Raw genomic sequence first — 25,583 nt, forward strand, 5'->3', positions numbered from 1 at the left:
AATAATAAGCATTTATTTCCTACAGTTCTGGAGGCTGGGAAGTCCAAGGTCAAGTCACCAGCAGATTCAGTGTCTGATGAGAGCCCATAACCTGGCTCACAGACCTGAAGGATGCAGAGCGCTTGTTTCCCTCATCCCACCTCTCCTCCTCAGCCTCCACAGAGTCTGCAAGAGCGAGCGCCTTGAACTGCTGGTGGGGATGCAAACTGGTGCAGCCACTATGGAAAACAGTACGGAGGTTCTTCAAAAAGTTAGAAATAGAACTACCATCTGATCCATTAGTTCCACTACTGGGTATTTAGCCGAAGAAAACCAAAACACTAATTCAAAGGGATACATGCACCCCTATGTTTATTGTAGCCTTATTTACAATAGCCAAGGTATGGAAGCAACCTGAGGCTCTAAAGATAGGTGAATGGATAAAGAAGGTGAATGGATAAAGTGTGCATGTACTACATGTGTACACATCCACAATACGGTGTTGCACAGCCATAAAAAGGATGAGATCTTGTCATTTGCAACAACACAGAAGGACCTGGAGGGTATTATGCTAAGTGAAGTAAGATCAAAAAAGACAAATACCATAGGATTTCACTCGTGTGGAACTTAAAAAACAAATGAATAAACAAAAAACAGAATCAGACCTATAAATATGGAGAACAAACAGGGTTTTCAGAGGGAAGGGGGTGGGAGGATGGGCAAAATGGGTGAAGGGGTGTGGAAGATACAGGCTTCCAGTTATGGAGTGAATAGGTCCTGGGAATAAAAGGCACAGACGAGGGAATGTAGTCAGTGACACTGTAACAGCATTCCGTGGTGACAGATGGCAGCTACGCTTGCAGTGAGCCTAGCATAACATACAGACGTCGAATCACTCTATTGTACATCTGAAACTAATGTAACATTAAGTGTCAACTATCCTTTAAAAAACTGTTTTAATGAGCGAGCACCTTGATGCTTCCAGCTGCCCACTTCCTTCTATACCTGTCTTTGCTCTGGGGCAGTGGGGAGTGGGGAGCACAGGAAGTGGGGAGCGAGATGGGTAAGGGCTTAGAGAGCTCCTTGAGACAGAGTTTCTCCCCTCATGCAGAGTATGACAGATGATCCTTTCCAGACAGAATTAGCAGGAGGCAGCAGTGCCTATCTATAGGTGTATATGGGGAACGAAAACCATAAAATGCTTAGTAACTACTGTTTTTTAAAAAAAGCGTGTCTGCCACCCAGAGTGCTTCTGCTCACAGCACCTGGTGAGAACCACTGCTACAGGATATGACTACCTTAAGTTGTTTTTAATTAAATGAAAACATTCCTTCCAGACCTGGTATATTTTTGCCCACAGGTAGCCTGTTGTGTCACTTTGAATGTTGCTGGTCTAGAACATTCTGGAAAGGGGGAATGCAACTGATTCCCAAGTCACTTGCCTTGGTTCTAAAATATGCTGGTTTGCAAAGGAAAACAACCGTCATTTATTTCATTTATTCCAGAACATAATTGCTGAGCATGAAATTCGTAATATCTCCTGTGCTGCCCAGGACCCGGAAGACCTCTCAACGTTTGCTTATATCACAAAAGATTTGAAGTCCAATCACCACTACTGTCACGTGTTTACTGCCTTTGATGTGGTGAGTACTGTCTTTGGACAGATAAAACATTTCCCCAAATTTACCTGCAGTTTGTTGAAAGCTTAACTTACAGTTAAGATACTTGGCTTGTCTCTCGAGTGTTAAAGTATGCCTGAGGTAGGACATTTTGCAGACTCGGTTTCCCTGAGCTTTTTCGCTATTGTCACTCATCCATTAAATTTAGAACCCTGCTTCTACTTGGTGTCCGAATTGCTGTTGCTCAACTATTAACTTCACTTTTCAGATTTGACAAATCCTGTCTTCCTTTGGTACCAAAGCATAGTAATGCCTATTGGTTTCTCTGGCGGCCACTTCTAAATAGTAGGGTGTAGCCATCTAGGTTTGTTGGAAAGAAAAATAATTTCAGTGCCTCAATCATGATTTGTGGTCTTCTCTATTGAAAGGTAGTCAAACAAATTAGACACCTACAAAAAATAATTGGGAACACCAAGGTTTGGTCTATTTGCTTATTCAGAAGTTAGTCTCGTAATGACATACTTACAGTATTACACACTTATGGTCCTGTTTGTCATTAGTCTGAATATTAGCCCTTTATTACAGACACGAGAAATGAAAGCAATTCTAGAGAACAAGTGTTCCTTGAAGATAGGTAGATAGATACCCTCAATGTGGTATGAATGCTTGACAGTATTTCTAATACAGTACATTGGGCATTCTGTATTTGAAGCAGATAGAACACATATGGTTGCAACCATGAAATAATTTGTAATCAGAAGAATTATTAAAATGTACTGCTCTCCAGTGAGTTTGAAATATACATATTTGGGGGCGCCTGGGTGGCTCAATGGGTTAAAGCATCTGCCTTCGGCTCAGGTCATGATCCCAGGGTCCTGGGATGGAGCCCCACATCGGGCTCTCTGCTCAGCAGGGTGCCTGCTTCCCTTCCTCTCTCTCTCTGCCTGCCTCTCTACCTACTTGTGATCTCTGTCTGTCAAATAAATAAATAAAATCTTTAAAAAAAAAAAACAGAAATATACATATTTGAAGAATTACACAGTAAGTGCAATATAATGTGTTCTTAGAAGGCCAGCCCACAGTTCAGTGTCATGGGTTGAAACTTCTTGGAGCAGTCTTTGTCAGCTCTGGCTAATACCCAAGGACCAAAGATTCCCATAATCCAAAATACACACCATTCTAAGGTCCATTAGGCTCATGCCCAGAGCATTTGTATCATGCTGCAGGTGGCTCATCTCTTTCAGTTTTGGCAGAATGAAAACAGGAAAGAATGTTCATGTGCCTTTAAAAAAAAAATCCCTTCTATTTGGGTAGGTATGTGAAAAATAATATAAAAGTGGTATGGAGTAATAGTAAGAACAAAAAAGCAAAACCCACGAAAGCTGCTTCGAATATCTGGTTGTGTCTGTTTGCTTGAGATCCATGGTGTTGATTAAGGTCATGTCAGCATTAGGTTTCTAGTGCCTTAAATATAACTCCCCATTCTTGAGAAATGCCATTGTTTCTGTAAGCGCAAAATTCCGTTCTCTCCACATGGATTTTGGTTTGCGTGGAACACCTTTCACTGAGGCAGTTGGGTTAGTGTCATAGAATGGGCAGATCAGAGTTCACACCCCAGCTCTGCTTCCTGCGCCCTAGTCTTGGACGAGTTGCAGGACTTTCCTGAGTCTTGACTTCCTTTGTCTATAAACCAGGTACAGGGACGTGTACCTCGTGGGTTTTCATCAGGATTAAAATGAAGGAACATGTGGAGAATGCCTCATAAATAACAGGGGTTTGATGTTCGCTCCTTCCCTACCTCTTCCCTCTCTTTGCCTACTGACAGCACGGTTGGCAGCCCGGTCCTCTTCCTGCTAAACGCCGTAACATAGACCTGCCACAAGTGTGTTTATGATCCAGAGTTTTCCCACTGCTCTTATAAAAGAACTGGAAAAAAAATAGAAGTAATAAATAAATAAAACAGAAACAAGAGAAAGAAAATATTGACTCTGCAGGCCTTAGAATGGCGTATTGCCTCCATACAGTGTTTGCACTGAATGCCAGGGTTCATATTGTGATAGCCTTCAGGATGAATTCCAGCTTTTCACTGACTACTGCAGCATTTCTCTGTAAGTTGGTTTTTAAAGTAATATATAACTGGCCTTTATAATCATACCCCAAACAATATCCTATTTTCAAACTAAAAATGATTCCTGTGGGCCATAGGCCCCCTTGAGTTTTTAGCAATGTATGTGTGATTCCAGGATACTGAGGCAAAATGTGGGGAAAAAATAATCAACTGTTTAGTTTTAGGATCAACATGATGTCCTTGATACATTTGGAAGCATGTAGAATATTGCCTCATCTTTTATCTTTCCACCCAGATGTTTGATTTATGGTAGACCTCCACAGGCTTAGGATTCTGGTATCCGCTCGGAAGGATTTTCATCATATACCACAAATCCACCATTTTAATCCTCTCTAGGTGAACACAGTTTGTCTGACTTCAAAAATAGCAACAGAGGCCATCAGCCTTGACCAGCCTTTGAGCAATTTTGAGATTCAACCAGCTTTGCTGCACCAAAAAAAAAAAAAAAAAACAACAAAAGAACCCTTTTTGAGTGTAGATTTTGTACCTTTACATAGGGCAGTTCGATATTCAGTCTAGTCTTGAAGCTTTAAAATTTTTTTGATATGAGTCATTCTCCTAGGTTGCCCAAATGGCAAAAAAAGAAAGAAAAAAAAAAAAAGAAAAGGAAAGGAAAAGAAAAAAGAAAAAAAAAAGAAAAAAGGAAAAGAAAGGAAGAAAGAAGAATGCCTTAAGTATCCATTTTATCTTTTAGCTGATATGCATGCATACATATACATTTTCATTGCAAAATTATTGCTGCTTTAACCCTTGTTTACAGGTCTAAATATGTTGTTATGAATATCTGCTATCATTGAGAAAAGTCAGTGGTGTCTAGAACACTTCCAGCTTATGGAGAGTTAGATTTGAAATTCAAAGTATTTTCCCACAGAAATCTTGTGGTCTGGGAAGGGAGGCCCAAGTGCCCCCACAAATCTACCAAGAGAGTTGAACATCGTTCCCTTACAAAGGGACACTGCTGCTCCTTTAATACGCTCAGATGCCGGGAGGGGGTACAGTGCGTCCTGTCCCCCAAGTTCATCTGGCCGTTGAGCCTTTTTCGGAGCGCACCTTGCAGGGGTGGCATTCTACAGAACATACTTTAGGAAGTGTTATACTTTAGGATCTCTAAGCCTGTTTCCATTAGAATCTATGCTAAATTCAGCTTGTGATAGTTGCAGTTTTAGATGACAGGTAGATGAAAAGAAGACTGGAGCAAAAGCGGAATTAGGGGGCAGGTTCCCATGTAAAAAGCTGGTATGTACCTACTGGCAAGCACTTGACCTCCTTTCATTCTAGACTCTCGCTGTCATGACAACAAGAAAACATCTCGTCCACTGCAGAACAGAAGGCTTCCCAAATCCCATCTTCGAGGCAGCGTAGGGGCTGAGGCAGCAGTAGGACTGGGTAGAAGAGAAGAATGTGTCATGATCTCAGAGGGCCGAGGGGGGATACCATGCAGCTAGAACTGCCCAGGTTGGGGGGGAGGCGAGAGATGAGTGTTTCAGTGGCCACGAAATTCCAAACCTGCTGTGATCATCCTTAGAAGGGCGCTATGAGTACAAAACAGATATAACCAAGGTAACTTGGAAACTGTCATCTTCTATATACTGTTCACTCAATCCAGATTTCTAAGTACTAGAATGAGATAGGTCAGAAAGATTTTAATGCATGCTCTGTGGGACTAGCAGATTTATTGCAAAAAATCTAGAAAGGACCTCATTCAGTTATTTTAAAATATGAAAGTTTTTTTTTTTAATGGCCTTAAAAGCCATGACTGTTGCTAGACCCTTGCAAATTCTCATTTCTCTTTAAAGAATGTTTGCAGTCTTTGATATTCTTTTTCTCTTACGTGCAACTCCCAAATTCTGTAATCTTCAGTGCGCAGCACGTGGTATGGCTCTGACCGGCTCAGGAATATGCAGGGAATATTGAAGTCATGATGCTGGTGGGTGGTGGATGTGGGAGACGAAGCTCCCTCTTTCCTGTGTTTTCTTGGCTGAATGTGGGCCATGAAAAGGAACTAAACGGGAGAAGCAGAAATGACGAAATGCAGGCAGACATGTTCGGTGGACTGGTAGCAGCTGATAGTATTCTGCCATCAGGAGGTACCAGCAAGCCAAAGCATAGAGGGAAAAGAACAGTAGAGTCAACCACACTGTCCTGACCAATGAGACCTATGCCAGCTTCTGACTTTGCCTCTGCTATGAGTTTCTTTCTTGGTTTTCTCATCTGTTTAATGAAATTAAAATTCCTGAGCGCCCCCTCCCTTTTTTTTTTTCCAGTTTTAATGAGATGAAATTAGCAGAGGACTTTGTTTTAGTTATACAACATAATGATTTATGGGTATATTGTGAAGTGATCACTGCAATAGCTTTAATATCCATCAACCTCACAGTTAAACAGTTTTTTCCCTTGTGATGGGAACTTTAAGATCTACTCTCTTAACAACTTTCAGATACACAGTGTAGCATTGTGAACTGTAGTCACTGCGCTACACATGACATCCCCAGCCCTTATAACTGCAAGTTTGTACCTTCTGACTCCCTTTACCTGTAGCACCCGTGTGCAAACTGTGAGAGTACATACGTGGGGTCGCTCGAAGTCCCTGACGAGGAGTATTCCTGACTTTCGCTGCGGAGGTTGTCCAACCGAGTGGGAACTTGGTGCACGAAACAGCTGCTGTTGACGCCAGCTGGCCTCTGACAACGAAACGAATATTGTACGTGCAGCGGGGTGGTTAGCTTTCGTTCTGTTTCTCATTTTCTCCACCTGAGAGTGGCCCTGGACCTCTTTGACTCTGAGACGGTGAAAGTGCATGGCAATAGAGGAAAGTGCTAAAGAACAGAGAGCCCTGAGGAGGGGGCCAAATGCTTCCCCTGGCTTGTCCACTGTGGAGAGTAGCACCGACAGCAAAATTCAGGCTGCTCCCTAGCCAGGGAAACCCCTCAGCAAGTCCGTGTCAGGAAGGATTCTGCTCCCGAGAGCAGCGAGGGGCTCTCACTGAACAAAAAGAAGGCAGCATCAGCAGCCCAGTGGCTCCTACACACCACCTCCTCTTCCCTCGCCCAGAAAGGGATAAATTAACACTGTCAGGGTGCATTTATCTGTATCTTTCAACTCCATTGGCATAAATCATTGAGAATTAACCAAGTCACAAAGTCAAAGGTGGGTGGATATTCAAGGAATAATAATCACTTTTTTTCCCTCTCCTCCCTATTTTTTTTGTGGGTGAGGGGAGGGATGGATGTTATTCATGCCTTAAATCAATCCCATTTTTTGTGACGCTGGAGCAGAAGACATTCTGGCATTTTCTACCCACCCCCCCGCCCAGTTTGTCTGGCAGCATTTACACATGTGTTTGCCTCCTCCCAAATGACTAAAAACCACATGTCATGTTTAGAGGTGTGGCCTTTAGAATCAAGTCAGCACCTCTTAACTTTATAGTTTGGCCAAGAACTAATCCTCAGTTTCATCTGTAAAAGAGAGACGGACAGTAGTACCCACCAGCCATGGCTACTCTAAGAATTAAATGAGTTAGTCACTCCTGTCCTGCTGAGGACAGGACAGGAGAGGGGTAGCAGCGGTTGTGGTGGTGGTTGGATTCTTTCTTGTCATCAGAACCTGCATGAGGCTGTATGTCCCAGGTTTTCATATATAGCGTGTGTTTGTTGCAGCAGCATTCCACACTTTGAGGGAAGAAGTCAAAGTCCATTTAATTGCATTTATTGAGTGCCTACTCTGAGTCAGGCACAGGTCCCTGCTCTCCTGGAGCTCCTAGTTCCGTAGAAGTAGGAAGGACATAACAAATGGTTGCAATAAAATCCCACCCATGCTATCCTGGAGCTGTGCCAGCCCCAGGCAGGACTGGGGCTCCCAGAGGAGGTATGCTCGGGCTGGAAGCTGAACGCTTAGTGTGTGTGAACATGTGATAAGTCTGGAGGCCTGACAACTCATTCATTCATTTTGCAGTGGTGAGCTCAGGGCATTAGACACACATCGGCAATAAGCAAGAAAAAGTCATTTATATTTACTGTGTCTATTAAGCCAAGGGAACGGACTTGTTCACTTGAGAAAGATTTTTGATGAGAAGGGTTAAAATAAAAAGGGTTTTGAATTTGGTAAGTGCACTTTTTCAAAGGCATCACAAGTTAGTGACGGGATTACTGTAGCTTCCACTAGGAGCTCTGACTTTTGAAGAGTGGGGAGAGGTGGAAACCTAGCAGATCTCTCTTTTGACACTCTTTCTCCAAATCCCTACCAAGTAAGAGGAAAAAGATCAACTGTGTTTCCCTTCTGCCCTGGCAAGCCAGTCGTCCAGCATGGCTGCCCAGGGCCAGCTCTCCAGCCAGCTTGGGCTGTGGTTCCACGTGGACAGGTGACCATGGGGCACGGGTGCGTGATCTCCATGGCGAACCTGGAATGTTACAAGAAAGCAAGTCCTGACTTAGGGAGGAGGGCCCAACTTCCTTGTTAAGTCTTTGCTAAGCCAGTGCACACTCATGTGCTCAGGGTGAGACATGAAGTTAAACATTAGGAGGTAATGGTGGAATGCTCTGCCACCTTTAAAAATCTGATTTTTGAACAACATTTAGCAGCAGGAAAAAGCCATTCACGATTTAATGTTGCATGAAAAAGCAACTTATGAAACCACACATCAAGTATGATTCTAATTTTGTTTTCAATTCACATACATAAATATTCATGTAGCATATCAAAGTATTTGTGTATATATACGAATGTTAAAATAAACCAAAAAGCAGTAGTGGCTGTATTCCAGCAGTCGAAGTTTACAGGTGGTTTTCTATTTTCTTTATATATTTTCAAAATTATCTACATGTACCCCAGTTATACTTGGGGAGAACGTTAATTTCATCATTCTTTTAGTGAGCTAGAAATCAGGCCTAAAGAGGCTTTCGGCACCCTGACCAGTCAACATGTCAGCCCTGGACCACATGCCTAATATAGGACCTGTGATGGGGCGGTATTTATTTCTACAAATATAATCTATCAAGATTAATTTCTGACTTGTACTGGAGAGAACTAACTATAGGTAGAGTTAAGGAGATGTCAATGAATTCTGTGAATATGCCCAGAATATTCTCAGAGTTATTTTTGCCTCAAGACGTGGGTGAAGCAACTTGTAGATGAAGCTTACCCGAGGCCTTAAAAAACAAGAAGTACAAGCAAAATACAGCCAAAAGAGAAATGTGGCTTCTTTCTGGAGACTCCACTGAGGACCCAGATTGAAAACCCTCTTCCTTTGTCTTCAGGACCCCATGGCATTGCCTATACTTGTTTGGCATGTGTGTACCCAGGTCCACCTGTGGGAGAGAAGAGATGCCAAGAATTGTCTCTGGCCGTCCATAGTCACCCTGGCAGCTCTTAAGTGCAAGTCCTCTGATCTTAGGGACCTACCAGGCAGCTTCCTTTTAGTTCTTTTTTTAGTTCTTCCAACCAACATTTTTGGAACACCTAATGTACCCTAAGTCATAAAACACAAAGTCAGATGAGACTAGAGGCCTCAAGGAGCTCCATCAACTGAGAGGGTTGGACCTATAAAGAGAAAATACTAGTAAATGCTATGCAGTAAGTAGAGCCGTGTCAAGGTGCTACAGGACTGCCTGAGGTGGGGCACCTGGCTTAACCTGGGGATAGGGGACTAAGAGAGGACTCCTAGAAGATAGAATGTCCCGGGTGAATCTTTAAGGATGAGCACTAACTCACCAGCCAGAGGTGAGAGATAGGAAAAGGTGTTTTCCAAAAGCAAAAGCCATTTTGTAATAAACAAAATACTTGGCCATCTGGAATTGTTTCTGGGGTGATTGTTGCCATGAGGACATCCTCTCAGATGAAGGCCAGCCCCTTGGTCACTGCATTTCTAAGCATTGGCTGGTAGGTTGTCCAGCCCCGCAGTCTGGCCTTTGCATAAGATGCTGTGATTTAACATGGTGTCAACTATACGTGCGTCTCTATACTGAATCCGTAGTTGGCTAGGTAAGAGACATGAGCCTTCTAACCATACAATCCTGGATCTCCCAGGGTAGAAAGGGACCTTGAGGTCACCTGGGCCAGCGCCCATTCCCAGTGCCATCTCAGTGGCAGTGATGGGTTCCCTAGCTAGGTAGCCCATGGCAGATCTAGCCCATGCAGGTGATCTAGACATAGTCTTGATTCACCAACCCTGAGGCTCCTCGTAATGCCCTTGGCTCTTTTGCCTCATTTGGGGCTTCCATGCACAGACACAGCCCATTCCTTGAATGTCTGTGTTTGCATCCTCTTCCGGTGTAGGAGTTTCTGCTGACTCCCAGAGACCAAAGAATAGCCAGGGGAGGGCCTGTAGTTTTCTGGGGCTATAGAACAAACATGTTCCTTCAACTGCAGTTACTGAAATGTGGTGGTAGTTTTTTAATGCTAAAGGAAATTGCCAGTAGATAGGTCAGAATGGTCTACTTGTAAACAGCAGTTTCCCAGCCTGGGCTGTCAGGGCCCTCTCTCCCCATGGTGTCCCATCCCCTCTCAGCTTGCTCACTCACTGTCACTCTCAGCAGGTGATGAGGCCACATATGAGGTAGCTTGTCAGCCATCTTGGCAGTAACGGGTTAAACAAAGTGAGCTCTCAAACAAATGTTTATGGGAAGAAATGGACACCACTTATACCATACTTCTTTCCATAAAGGGTTTAAGGCAGCCTCCATAAATAGGTATGACAGACCTGAAAATACAGGTACACACAGATCTGAACTAAGGGAAAGACCTTGGAAGGAAGATCAACACCAAGGGAAAAGTTTTAGCGTCGGTGTGCAGACCACAGAGTTGTAGGGAGTTATTAGAGCTGAACCACAGATTTGGCTCTGAGCTTCCTGGAGGTCAAGGAAAGAAGAGTAGAACTTCTTGGAAAGAAGAGTAGAACCCATCCTCTCAGAAAACAAAACTTTGGTGAGACTGAAGTCTGAAAGAACTCTCTGTCCTGGGTCCCTGTGACAGAATATTGTGCGACAGTTTCTTACTAACACAGGCAGTGAATCTCGGAAGCGCAGGGTGCTGCCTTCGCGGTGCGCTCAGTGAAAGTAGAACACCGGCGGACTCGTGAAAGCAATAAGGTGGGAAGCCCAGTGGCACAAAACACTGGCTCATCAGAGGTCAGATCTGGGTTTGAGTCCTGGCCCTGCCCCTTACTAGCAGTTTGAAGTTGGCCAAGTTAATCAATCTCACTAATCCTGAGCTTTTCACACATAAAATTGGGGGTGATAATTCTCCCTTTATGAAGTAGCTATGCGGGTTAGACTGTCTCCATCGGACACTTAGCAGGTCCCTGGGACGTAGTAAGCAGTGTCACGTGGTGGTTGTTGCCAGCGCTGCTTGATCATCCCTGGGAGATGAGCCAGAGTATGGTTCGGGTTCACAGGTGGTGCAGCTCGGTGCAGGGATCAAACCCAGCTCCGCGTCAAGACTGGACTGAGGGAATGTCTGTAAGTTACAGTCCACGTACGACAGTTTTCAGCTGAGCTTGATACAAACTGGAGAGCAGAAGGTTCTACTCTTTGTACTGAGGGTAGAGGTACTGGGGCTCCAGGTTCAAGAAAGACCTAAGAACTGAAGTTGAATTCTGATATGCAGCTGAGCAGATGTTAGAATTGACATCCAGTGTGAAAACTGAAGAGCTTAAATGAGATTCTTGGCCACATGGATGGCCAGCCGCTCCGGTACATGGAGGCAAGCCAGAGTAACACCTGCAAATAGGGCCTGGGTTTTGCTTGGAATGGTTTCCAGCCCTCTCTGCCAAAGAATGAAAAGGCACCTAGAACCCCAAGGTGATGAGTAAAGAATAGGTAAGCTGTTTTTGAACTAGAATATTTTCTCTTGTTTTTAATTATCAAAATGGAAAAGCTTATTCTTTTTATGACTGTAAAATTATTCTTCTTCATTTGAATAAAGTTCAAAATATAGAAATATACAGAGAAAAATGATCTATAATCTCAAAACTCAGTGATAACCATTAGTAACATTTTAATATATACCCCTATTTTCTATGCACATAGATACCACCTATGTTTGTATATATCCACATATTTTTACTTAGTCTTTTAACCAGTTTTTTTTTAAATGACTCAATTTTTGTTTTAATTGGCTGCCTAGTGTTCCACTGTGTGCATCTATGTAGTATACTTAAATAGTGTTCTATTTATGAAAATTTTAAACATTATAATGAATATTCTTGCAGATAAGCCACTGAAACCTTCAGCCTAAAAAATGTTCAAGCCCCTACTTTATCGAAAATGCTTGGGGTTTTTTTCCTTCTAAAAATGAAAGAATGCTTTTGTTTCCAGTCCCATCCTGGGCCACCTCCACAGTTGCCCCTCCAGGCCCAGCAGTGGCCTGGCTCTTGAGGATGCAAATAAAGCTGATTGCTAGGACAGAACCAACAGGTACCCCCAAAACAGGCACCCCAAACAGCATCCCAGACTGGATGGACACAGGAGGACATAGTGAATTCCCAGGGGCAAGCAAGGTCAAGAACTGGGCTCTCTCCAAATTTGTTTGGGGGTTTCCAACAAGGAAGGAAGGAGGAAACTCGTCACAGGAGGGATGAGATGTAGGCTGGGGCTCCCAGTACTGGGATAGTCATTTTAGATTCCATCTGCCAATGTTCTGTACCTGTGGTAAGAGCTTATTTACTATACTGTGTGCTTAAACATTTCTAAGTTTTATGAGCCGGTTCTTCCTTTATAAGCTGACTATTTGACATATTCGTTTCTCTATTATAACGATCACTATCAGGTTATGGAAATGCTAAGTATTAATTTTATTTATAATTTTATTAATAAAACACAAAAGTATAAAGCAGGGAAAAAAAAAAAAACATAAGAATCCTAGCGATACTCAGTTAATATAAAACCTGAGTGACCAGAATTTCTCCTAGAAGACAGATTGGTCCACATCTGTGCTGGTTTTTCTAACACCAAACTGATGAATGTGCTGTGTACAGCCTCAGTGACTAGGATGCAGGAGGACAATGAAGGACATTTCTTTGTCTCTCCATGAGCCTCCCCTCCCCCACATCACTCAGTGAGCCCTTCCTGGACACTTGCCATAGACCAGGAACATGCCAGGTATTAGGAACTCAGCCCCAACACATGGAAGTAGCCCAGTAAGTATCCAGGGTGGTCAGCTGCAGTCCTGACTGCCTTGAGCTCACAGTAGATGCAAGCTTCCCAGTTTGCATAAGAAAAACAGGTTTGTATCCCTCGATTACTATTAAGATCTCTCCTTAGAATATGATGGCTCTGCAAATTCCTCTAATGTAGCAGTTCTTAATTCACAGAACAGAATCCCTAGGGGAGAAAGGAAGGCTTTAGAGATTGTGATGTTCCCCCTGGGGCGGTTGCCCCCATTGATTTGGGATTCCCTGCCTTAATCCTAAAGAGCCTCTGCTCGAGAGGGAGTGTTGCCTGGCATCCCTCATCATGGAAGGGGCACATCCCCTGGTTGAGAATCCTTGTGATGATGGATCACGTTAAATCACAAAGGACACCCTTTGCCTGGAGGCTGAGACCCAAGCAAATTGTATACCTTTAGGTACCCTCACCCCAGCCAAGATGCACTGACACCCACCCCAGTAGCTTTTGTATTTAAGCTTATTTGTGTGTGTGTGTGTGTGTGTGTGTGTGTGTGTGTTTTAATGGTTTTCAGAAGTCATTTACCTTAAGTATAGTTCTAAATTATAGTGGTCAAGAGCAGGGCCTACGAACACCTGGATTCAAATCCCAGCTCTGCCGTGCTGGCTTCATGACCACGTTGACCATTCTGGGCAGAATTCTCTCACCCGTGAAGTAGGGATAATAGCCTCACAGTTATTAATAACCCCTACAGGGTGGTGGTGGTCGTTAGGATTCAGTGAGAGAGCACATGTGAAGCATGTCCTGTGGTACATGACACTCAGACAGTCATGTCGGCTGAAATTGCCGTTGGTTCAGTGTAATCATGAGTGATTCTCGAAACAATCCTGTGACTTCACTACCGCACGTTATTATCCCCATTCTTATATTAAGAAAAACAAGGCTCAGAGCATGCTGCTCCCAGTCATCCCCCATGCCTGCACAAACGTGCACGCACACACACGGGCTCCCTGCTTTGACCAGTGGTGTCTGTAAGGCAGATCATGCTCAAGGTCGATTCTAGAAATGTGATTCTAGAAAGAGACTCATGCTGGAAAAGCCAAGGCAGGTGTTTTCCAACAAGCCAGGAGGGGCAGAAGGAGCCCCCATCACAGACAGGCCAGGTTGTATCACTAGAAAGATGTAAGGTGGTGAACGTAAAGCTAAAGGAGTTTGAATTTGTGCTCAGGGGAGGTAGTGACTAGAGATGAGAACATGGTTGTGCCAACTTAAGAGGACAGTCCAGCTCCATGGTTCGGGCTAACATGTGTGAAGGGACCCCTTAGTGCTTACTGTGATGCTGTGAGCAGGATGGGTTGCAGGAATCAGCTAGCTTCCCCACAGCCAGGGCTGAGGGCGTGGTGGCTCCAGGAGTGACTCCCCACAACTACGTACTGTCCATCCCAGCTCAGAGGCCGGCAGTTCTTCCTGCTGCCTGAATGAGGAGCCAGCCAGCCGCCTTTAACACCACATGGTGTTCCAGTTATCTGATGCTGTTTAACCAACCATCCAAAAACATAGTGCCATAGAAGAACATCCATTTCATTATGTTTATGATTCTATGAGTGAGGGGTTTGGGCAGAATACGGCAGTTCTGCTCTTTTCTGCTCAGCAATACCCTCCACTGGGGTGGCTCAGATGACTGCTGATGTTGGAACCCCTCTACTAGGGCCATCTATCTGGGGTCTTGGGTCCTCCCTGTATGGCATCTCCTAGAGACTGAAAGTCCAGGATGACTCCTTTGCTGTATATCTGGAGACCAGGCTGGGATGACTGCAACTACTGTTTCTTTCCAGGCAGCCTCTGCCTCTGGCTAGCTTGCACATTTGCATAGCATGGTGACCTCGGGGTGGCCAAATGTTTGCACATAGCTGGCTTCCCTCAAAGTAAGTGTTTCAAGAGGCCTGGATGGAAGCTACAAGACTCCTCATAACTGGATTTCAGAAGTCCCAGAATGTCACTTCTGCCACATTCTGCTAATTGGGAAAGTCAGTAAAGCCGATCCAGATTTGAGGAGGTGGAGAAACAGACTCACCCCCTTAGTAGAAGGTCATGACATGTACACAGGGCAGTGGAATGGATGGCAGCCATCTTGGAGATAAGCTACCATATGTGGGTAGGGTTAAAAACATGGGCTTTGAGTCACTAATACTGGTTCACATCACAGCTCTGTAACTTTCTAGCTCTGTGATGTCAGGCAAGTTACTTAACCTCTCTGAGCCTGAATTTCCTCATCTATAAAATAAGGATAAAGATATTTTGCAGATAACTGTGGTAGTACTTAAATGAGATAAACCTAGTGCTTGGCACACTCAATTAATTCCTAACACCTGTGAAGTCCTTACTTGATGGTAGCTGTGCTACCTAGAGTAACTATAGTATAACTATTATACACACACACACACACACAATTATACTATATATAGTGTAACTACTGTATAACTATAGTAGTGCTCTTTCTCTAGTTTGTCCTTTGGCTATTCATTCATTCATTTAGCATGCATTTACTGAGCGTGTATGTCAGGCACAGTCTCAGGCACTGGCCTCCCCTCAGTTGCAAAGATAGACATTGAAAGCAGACAGTAATTGGGCCTTCAGGTTTTTGAGCAACATCTCTAGCTCTGCAGTGCCAGCCAGCATCACTGGGGTCAGCAAGCCTGGCTCAAAGGAGGAAACAAGGCTTGTCACCTAATCCTCTCTTACACTGCGGTATTAACTTTTGGTCTCGTCCTCGTAGAGACTCCTACCCTCCCAGTAACTGTCCTCCCATTTAAATAGGGGGATTGTCACTAGAGAGAGGCAAGAGAAATGAATCATCCTCCCTGTCTAAACATGTGTGTGCAGGTCCCATCATGAGTGTTCCCCTCAGGGGCCCTGGTATGTCAGTAACACAGCACTCAGCATTCAGAAGCCCCATCAGAATCAGCTGCTCCTCATGCCCAGGGCCCTCCCTGGCTTCCAGAATCAATACCTCAAACATTGAGGCGACAGAAGAGATAGGAAAGGTAACAGTGTCCAACTCTTTACTGTATGTAATTATAAGAAGAAAAAAAAAGCTCTGTAAAGCCTTCTAAAATAAGGAGGAAAGTAAGACATCACAAAGAACACAAGCCAAACCAGGAGAGGCCATTTGGCACAGTCTGGTCTCAGTGTCTTATTCGAGCAGTTTCCTAACACCAAGAACTAATTAGAAATGAAAAGGCAGGGCTTCTAACCCTGTACCTTCAAAACCTTTCGGCTTCCCATAATAATCATGTGAAAAATCTCACTTGCTCAAATGAGCATCTCCAACTTTCTGAAGACATTGGAACTTTAAGTAAATCTCACTTTCAGGAATTTGTTTTTAGGTTAATGATAAAGGAAGTCACATTCATTAAGCTCCACTGCTCCAGTATCTAAAAGCTGAACATTATAGAATCGCTGAATCTGCCATCTTTCCCTTAGTCCGTGTGCCTACCCAGAGCATGAGTATCTGCTACATAGCCCTGACAGAGGGACATCAACCATCTCCACTGTCCTGCTGAACAAGACCAAGAGCCCGTGACCTCACATGGAGACTACAGAAGTTAAAAGCCCCATTCTGCCTCTCAGAAGGGTTCCCCTCTGTGCTCTTGGAAGCAAAGCTGACGATGACGTGAGTGCCAAGTGTAGGCAGTCGAAGGGTTCAGCCCTTTTTGTGCAGTGATGGCCAGAGCTGTCTGCCAGCCCTCCTCCACTATCATTTGTTGGTGCCCTGCTAATTTACTAGTCTGACTCATCCTTGGAGGCAAACATGGGATCAGTGTTCATTGCAGGAAGTGCTCAGTTGGCTGTTCAAGGTTCAGTGTCTCCAACAAGCACACGCCTGTCTTGGGGGGCCATCATTTCTTAACATGTCACTCAAAGAAAAGATACCTCCTCTGTCAAAACAGGTTTCAAGCTCAGAAGCATTTTCCCTCCTTGGGTCTAAGACCACAGCAGTCTGGCATTGACCTGAAATCTGGTTGGTCCAGAAACCCACAGGCTTCTTCCACATGGCCTCCAAAGGCCTTCTTGAATCTTCCTCACTGTCTTCATCAAGTGGGAACAGTTCTCCCCAGAATCATGGGAATTAAGCTGTTCTGTGTGCTGGATAGGGGAGGAGGGGCCGGAGAGAGGGGGCATAGTCACAAAAGCAGCATAAGCAGAATGCCATTTCTGTTTTGAAAAACCATGAATAGACATTCTAGGACACTGATCAGAATGAAAACTTGAGACAGACCACGCCTGCTCTCTGCTGGTGCAGTGATTTTAAGAAAGCTATCTATGACTGACAGGCATCTACCTATTTGGAGCACTGTGGCCTCAGGGGGATTGTCAAGCCCCTGTCTCTCTCAGGTCAGACAACGTCATGTTTTCTCAGTGACAGAAGACCAGATGGGGCTGTGCTGGGAAGAGAAGGCAGAAATCAAAGATACATATCTGGAGAAAAGAAAAGAAAGCTAGAAGTCGTCTTGAAGGGAGTGCTTGAAGGTTCAAGGAAAAAAACCCTTCTCCCAGTCACTGCTTGGCATGGCATTTGGGCCTGACAGAATCTCCTCTCTTGCTGATTTGATGATAAAATATGGAGTGGACCCACAGGGAGAGCAAGCGCCTCAAGAAATAGATGGATAATTGGCTCTGTTTGCATGCTGGCTGCTGTAACTGTGAGACACCACACCAGCATGACTAATGCCTCTCCCCTCCGCCTAAATTAGATTTTGATTGTGCTTTAGAGATGTTCACTGAATCACAGATGTTTAAGGTAAAAAGACCCAAACTTCCCAGGAACACCTCCTGTGGAGTGTGTGGGCTCATCCCCACAAGCACGGCTGAGGCGCTCCCAGAACTCAGATGAAGGATCATACTAACCCCTTATCTTCCAAGGCCTGGGAGCAGACCAGCTGTCCATGAGGGAGGCTCTGAAGGTAACAGGCTGCTGGGGCCAGTGGGTGTGCGCCTCCTCCCTGGAGGATGAAGCTGGGGGTCCGCTCCTTAGCGTGGCTGTAAGCCAGTGCATCACATTGCTGACTAATGCCTCATGTAGACTCTAAATTGGACCTGGGGTTTCCTGTTCTTCAAAGATTTCCACTGAGTCACTGCCACACCAGGTGAACTAGTTCAAGGTCCTTGCTAGTTCATCTCCCACAGTGTTCCTCAGGCTATTCAACTTGGCCAACCTGCAGTATACCATACAGAGTACATGCTTTTCTCTTTTCTCTTGCAGAATCTAGCCTACGAAATCATCCTAACGCTGGGACAGGCATTTGAAGTTGCTTACCAACTCGCACTACAAGCAAGAAAAGGGGGGCATTCCTCTACACTTCCAGAAAGCTTTGAAAACAAACCCTCCAAGCCCATCCCCAAGCCTCGTGTCAGCATTCGCAAGTCGGTGGTAAGTAGAGACGATACAGACATTCTGAAAATCTTGAGCTGGAGGGAGAGGAAGCTGTTAAGCAGGTCCCGAGTGATGTGGGGGCATGCTTTTCTCTGTCTCCTTTGGCCTCCTTCTCCTCCTGGCATGCATCCTTCATCCTCCCAGCCTGGTTCCTGCAAAGTCTCGGGGGACCATCTGTCTGAACCTAGAGGCTCCCAAGAAAATTCTTTCTCTGTCACCTGTGGCAGCTCTGTGAGAGAGAGCCTGATGTGCTGCTGCTGCTTCCTTGATGAATCTTTCCTGAAGCTTCAGGCAAGCTTGAGAACAATGTTCTCTGACGCTTCACTGCCATCCCACCAGGGGCCAAAACCTCTTGCAAGCCACAGGCCCTTGGAGAGGTGGGCAGAGGCTCACAGCAAGATGTCCTGGGCACTCTGCTAGAGGAAGCTAGCTAGATACACAGGCTGAGCATACATCTTGGGTCAGAGCAGAGCGGCCCTCTCCCCCTTTGCTGGAGGCTTAGACGCCAGCTTTCAGCAGGCTCTCTCCCAGCAGCTGAGGCCTCCTGCAGAGCAGTGACTCTTCAGACGGTGCAGCCCCTCCTTCCTCCTCGTCATCTGCCTTCCTCCAGGAATTTCCTCCCCTTTCCTCCCACAAGCTCTATAGACATCCTGTCCTAACAGACTTTCATGACTTCAAAGCGGCCTCTTCTGGTAGTAGCAGTACCCAGAAGCTGGAACGTTCCCAACCAGCCTCCCATCTGGCTTCTGCTCTGGCTGCCGTATGGCATCCTAGGAACTCTGGGGCTTGGGACAGACAGGCACCCCCAGATGCCTTGCTGTCATGCCCACATATCCTTCTGTCTCTAGCTCTCTCCTCCCCACCATCCCCAGCTTGTGGGGTCATGGGGGAAGTGTAGGATCTCTAATGTTTGTCAGAAAGCACCTCCCTTTGTGACCATGTGGCTTGTTTATAGTCTTCTTTTGGGCCTCTACTCCTGCCACCATTCTTGACAACTTCAGTCCTTGGGGATGATCCCTCCAGCATCTGGCCTCTGCTCCTTGACTACTCACTTCCACCCCACTTCAACCGTTCACTTCCACGTTCACCCATCATCTCTGAGCATCACCAGTAACTGCATGTCCTCTGAAAATCTTCCCTTCAAACACCGTGGTCCCTTCAGCTCTGCACCTACCCAACTCCACTGGTACCCAGTCCTGATGCACTCCCACAAATCTAACTTGTTATGTTCAATCGCTTCTTTAATATCTAACAGACATCTAAAACGCAGCATGTCCCTAACAGAATTCTTTTCATTTTAATTCCAGTATAGTTAATATACAGTGTTACATGAGTTTCAGGTGCATAATAGAGTGATTCATTATTTCTACACACTACTCAGTGCTCATCTAGACAAGTAATCTTAATCCCCTTCACCTATTTCCCCCATTCCCCCCTTCCGCTAACCATCAGTTCTCTATAGTTAAAGAGTCTGGGATTTTTTCCTTTGTTCATTTCTTAAATTTCACATATGAGTGAAATGTATGGTATTTGTCTTTCTCTGACTTATTTCACTTAGCTTTATACTCTGTAGATCTGTCTACGTTGTTCCAAATGACAAGATTTTATTTTTTATGGCTAATATTCCATTATGTGTGTTTGCACGCATGCACGTGTGCACACGCATATATGTATATATTACACACACACACACATTTTTCTTTATCCATTCATCCATCAGTGGACACTTGGATTACTTCCATAATTTGGCTATTGTAAATAATACTGCAATAAACAGGGGTGCATATATTTTTCCAAGTTAATGTTTTCAGATTCTTTGGGTAAATACCCAGTAGTGTGATTTCGGGATCATGTTGTTAGTTCTATTTTTAATTTTTTAACGTTTTCCACGGTGGCTATACCAGGTTGCTGTCCCACCTACAGTGCACGAGTGTTCCTCTTTCCTCCACATCCTCACCAACACTTGTTTCTTATGATTTTGATTTTAGCCATTCTGACAGGTTTGAGGTGATATCTCACTGTGATTTCGATTTGCATTTCCCTAATGATGAATGATGTTGAACATCTTTTCATGTGTCTGTTGGCCATTTGTGTATCTCATTTGGAGAAATGTCTTTGATGTCTTATACCAGTTTTTAACTGGATTATTGGGAGGTTTTGGTGTTGAGTTGTAAAAGTTTTGTTTTTTTTTGTTTTGTTTTGTTTTTTAATTTCATTTATTTATTTGAGAGAGAGAGAGCATGAGCAGGGGGAAAGGCAGAGGGAGAAGACAACTCTCCACCTAGCAGGGAGCCCAATGCAGGGCTCGATCCCAGGACCCAGGGATCATGACCTGAGCCAAAGGCAGATGCTTCACTGACTGAGCTACCCAGGCGGCCCCTAAAAGTTCTTTACATATATTGGATACTAACTCTTTATGGGATATGTCATTTGCAGCTATCTTTTCCCATTCAGTAGGCTGTCTTTTAATTTTGTGGATTGTTTCCTTTGCTGTGCAGAAGGTTTTTATGTCGATGTAGTCCCAGTAGTTATTTCTGCTTTGTTTCCTTTGCCTCAGGAGACATCTAGAAAAATGTTGCTGTGGCCGATGTCAGAGAAATTACTGCCTGTACTTTCTTCTAGGATTTTTATGGTTTTAGGTCTGATATTTAAGTCCTTAATCCATTTTAAGTTTATTTTGTATATAGTGTAAGAAAGTGGGCCACCTTTATTCTTTTGCATGTAGTTGTCCAGTTTTCCCAGTAACATTTGTTGAAGAGACTCTTTCCCATTGTGCATTCTTGCCTCCTGTACTGAAGATCAATAGATCATATCATAGGTTGATTTCTGGTGTCTCTCTTCTGTTCCACTGATCTGTGTGTCTGTTTTTGTGCCAGTACCATACTGTTTTGATTACTACGGCTTTGTAGTGTAACTGAAATCTGGCATTGTGATTCCTCCAGTTTTGTTCTTCTTTTTCAAGATTGTTTTTACTATTCAGGGTCTTTTGTGGCTCTATACAAATTTTAAGATTGTCTTCGTTCTGTAGAAAATGTTGTTGGTATTTTGATAGGGATTGCATTAAATCTGTAGATTGCTTTGGGTAATATGGACATTTTAACAATATTTTTTGTCCCAGTCCATGAGCATGAAATATCTTGCCATGTTTGTGTCATCTTCAATTTCTTTCATCAGTGTTTTATAGTTTTCAGGGTATAGATCTTTCACATACTTGGTTAAGTTCATTCCTAGGTATTTTATCATTTTTGGTGCAATTGTAAGTGGGATTGTTAATTTCTCTTTTTGTTAACTCATTATTAGTGTATAGAAATGCAGTGTTTTTCTGTATATTGATTTAGTATCCTGCGACATTACTGAATTTATTTATCAGTTCTAGTAGTTTTTTGGTGGAGTCTTTAGGGTTCTCTATATTTAGAATTATATCATCTGCAAATAATGAAAGTTTTACTTCTTCCTTACCAATTTGGATGCTTTTCATTTCTTTTTCTTGTCTGATTGCTCAGGCTAGGATTTCCAGTACTGTGTTGAATAAAAGTGGTGAGAGTGGACATCCTTGTCTTGTTTCTGATCTCAGGGGAACAACTCTGTTTTTCACCACCAAGTATGAAGTTAGCTGTGGGTTTTTCATGTGTGGCCTTTATTATGTTGAGGTATGTTTCCTCTAAACCTTACTGAGCATTTTATCATGAATGGATATTGCACTCTGTCAAATGCTTTTTCCTGCATCTTTTGAAATGATCATATGGTTTTTATCCTTTCTATTATTGATGTGATGTATCATGTTGATTGACCTACAAATACGAACCACCTTTGCATTCTGGGAATAAATCCTATTTGATCGTGGTGAGTGATTTTTTTAATGTATTGTTGAATTTGGTTTGCCAGTATTTTGTTGTGGATTTTTGCATGAATGTTCATCAGGGATATTGGCCTGTAGTTCTCTTTTTTGATGGTGTCTTTATCTGATTTTGATATCATGGTAATGAGGACTTCAGAGAATGAATTTGGAAGCTTTCCTTCTTCTTCTATTCGTTGGAAGAGTTTGAGAAGAATAAGTATTAGCTCTTCTTTAAACATTCAATAGAATTTACCTATGAAGCTCTTTGGTCCTGGACTTTTGTTGGGAGTTTTTTTGATTATTGATTCAATTTTGTTGCTGGTAACTGGTCCGTTCAAATTTTCTATTTTGGGGGCGCCTGGTGGCTCAGTGGGTTAAAGCCTCTGCCTTCAGCTCAGGTCATGGTCCCAGGGTCCTGGGATCAAGCCCCGCGTCGGGTTCTCTGCTCAGTAGGGAGCCTGCTTCCTCCTCTCTCTCTGCCTGCCTTTCTGCCTACTTGTGATCTCTGTCAAATAAATTTTTAAAAAAATTTTTTTAAATTTTTTTTCTATTTCTTCCTGACTCAGTTTTGGGAGGTTATATGTTTCCAGGAATTTATCTAATTTCTTCAAGGTTGTCCCACTTGTTGGCATATAATTTTTCATGATATTCTAATTTTTATTTCTGTGGTATCAGTTATTTTTCCTCTTTCATATTTGAGTTTGAGTCCACTATTTTTTATTTTTGATGTGTCTGGCTAGAGATTTTTCAATTGTGTTCATCTTTTCAAAGAACCATCTCCTGAGCTGTTGGTTTTCTAATTTTCTGCTCTTTCTTTTTTTCTGCTCTAATCTTTGTTATTTCCTTCTTTCTGCTGGTTTTAGGTTTTGGGGTTTTTTTTTTTTCCCTAGCTCCTTTAGGTGTAAAGTTACATTGTTTGTGATTTGTCTTGCTTCTTGAGGCAGGCCTATATTGCTATAAACTTCCTCTTAGAACAGCTTTTTGTACATCCCAAAGATTTAGTATCATTGTGTTTTCATTTTCATTTGTCTCCTAAATTTTTTTATTTCCTCTTTGATTTCTTGGTTGACCCATTCATTGTGTAGTAATGTTACTTAACCTCCATGTATATGTGTTCTTTCCAGACTTTTTTCTTGTGGTTAGTTTCTAGTTTCATAGTGTTGTGGTCAGAAACATGGTATGACTTCAGTATTTTTTAATTTGTTGAGGCTTATTTTGTGGCCTAACAGCTATTTTGGAGAATGGTCCTGTGCACTTGAAAAGAATGTGTAGTCTGTTTTAGGATGGATATTCTGATTATATCTGTTAAATGCATCTGGTCCAGTGTGTCATTCAAAGCAACTGTTTGTTTATTTATTGATTTTCTGTTTGGATGATCCATTGATGTAAGTGGGTATTAGAGTCCCCTACTACTATTGTATTACTATTGATTACTTCCTTTATATTTGCTGCCAGCTGCTTTATGTATGTATTTGGGGGCTCCCATGTTGGCTGCATAAATATTTACAACTGTTCTATCTTCTTATTGGATTGTTCCCTTTAGGTAGTGTCCTTTGTCTCTCAGTACAGTCTTTTTTGAAGTCTATTTTGCCTCCTCTCCCCCATGTTTTAGGTGTATGGTGTCAGATTTTGCATCCTTTTATTTTGTGAATCCCTTGACTGATTTTTATAGATATACTTAATTGTACTGCTTTTGTGCATCCTGTTTTTCTTACTCCTGCTAATGGTCTTTCCTTTCCACTCAAAGAGTTCCCTTCAACATTTCTTATAGAGCTTGTTTAGTGGTCATGAATTACTTTTTTATCTGGGAAATTCTTAGGAGGAAAAATCTCTCCTATTCTAAATAATAGCCTTGCTGGTTGGAGGTTTTTTCCTTTCAGCACTTGGAATATATCATGTCACTTTCCTCTGGTATGTGAAGTTTCTGCTGAAAAATCAGCTGACAGCCTTATGCCTTGTATGTAACTGTTATCTCCTGCCACTTTAAAAGCTCTCTTTATCACTACTTTTTGCCATTTTAATTACAATGTGTTTTGGTGTGGACCTCCTTGGGTTCTTTTGTTGGGGGCTCTCTGTGCCTCCTGGATCTGGACTTCCATTTCCTTCCTGAAATTAGGTAAGTTTTAAGCTATTATTTCTTCAAATAAGTTTTCTGCCCCCTTTTCTCTCTCTTCTCCTTCTAGAAACCCTATAATGCAGTGTTATTATACTGAATGGTGTCACTGAGTTCCCTTAATCTATTCTCATTTTTTGTTAATCTTTTTTCTTTCTCCTGTTCAGCTTGATTGCTTTCCATTACTCTGTCCCCCACATTACTGATCCACTCTTCTACTTCCTTTAGTCTATTTATTCCCTCTAGTGTATTTTTAATTTGTTATTGGGTTCTTCATCTCTGATTGGTTCTTTTTTATGTTTTTCTATCTCTTTGTTGAGGGTCTCACTGAGGTCCTGTACTCTTTTCTCAAGCCCAGTAAGTACCTTTATGACCTTTAACTTATTTATCAGGCATATTATCTCCGTTACTTATCTCCCAAGAGTTTAGCTGTCTTGCTGTGATTTTGTCCTGTTCTTTCATTTGGGACATATTCCTCCGTTTCCTCATTTTGTCTAACTCCCTGTGTCTGTTTCTATGTGTTAGGAAAGTTAGCTATGTCTCTTGCTCTTGAAAGTAGTGGCCTTAACAAGAAGAGGTCCTATAGTGCCCTGCAGTGCAATATCCCTTCTTTATCAGAACCTGGCACTTATGGGGTATCCCGTGTGCATTGTGTGCACCTTACTGTTGTGGCTGTGCTGCTTTTGCCTTCAGTCCAGTTGTCTTCCATGGCTCTCTTTACCTGTTGTGGGCAGGGTTTGGTTCCCTGTGTTGTTAGTGAGCCAGTCTGGGGCAGCCTTGGGCTTGAGTTGGGTTAGACCAGGTATTTTCCAGAGCTGCAGGAGCACTGCACTGCAGGGCACACTCCCTGTGTTGTTCCCTTTTTGTTGGTGAGTGAGGCCTGTAGTGAGACCAAATATCTGCCCCCAGCCCACTCCTGGGGCCACAATCAGATTGCTTGTGTGGTTTTAGTCCCTATTCCCCAGGGCAGGAGTCCCTTTGAGGTGGTGCTGACCCCTGTCAGGGCTGCTTGTATACTGCCATGCTTGTGGTGTTGCTTTGGATGGATTTACCAAGGCCAGACTGGGGGGTAAGCATCCAGGGCATGCTGTTAGCAAGGTAGGTAGAGAGAGTTCTTGCTGCAGTGGTTCACACAGGTGTACCTGTATCTAGGCTGGGGGGTGGGAGAGGGAAATGGTGCCTGCCACTTCTTTTGTTCTTGAAGAAGTCTCCCAAAGACCTCTGCCCCTCCAGCACATGCTCTGAGATTAGTAAACAAATCTCCCTCCCTCCTGTATACCCCAGGTGTTTTTCAAACTGCTGCTTCAATGCTGTATCTTGGTGGGGTTATTTGTTATGCTGTCTCTTTCAGGGCAGGGACTCAGTTTCCTATCA

The 25,583-nt window shown here is 43.4% G+C and overlaps 1 protein-coding gene across 13 annotated transcripts in view; it reads left to right on the top strand.

Moving 5' to 3' along the window:
- The window catches only part of LOC111141988 (ankyrin repeat and sterile alpha motif domain containing 1B), a 1,155,119-nt gene that overhangs the window by 1,125,674 nt on the left and 3,862 nt on the right, over nt 1–25,583 (top strand). For all 13 annotated transcript variants that reach the window (XM_022494890.1, XM_022494891.1, XM_022494892.1 and 10 more), the window contains 2 exons: nt 1,485–1,622; nt 18,088–18,255. In XM_022494890.1, coding sequence (XP_022350598.1) covers nt 1,485–1,622; nt 18,088–18,255 — 306 coding nt within the window. The remainder of the gene's footprint in view (nt 1–1,484; nt 1,623–18,087; nt 18,256–25,583) is intronic.

Source organism: Enhydra lutris, unplaced genomic scaffold (genome assembly GCF_002288905.1).
Source record: "Enhydra lutris kenyoni isolate GAN:26980312 unplaced genomic scaffold, ASM228890v2 scaffoldscaffold7, whole genome shotgun sequence".
NCBI lineage: Eukaryota > Metazoa > Chordata > Mammalia > Carnivora > Mustelidae > Enhydra > Enhydra lutris.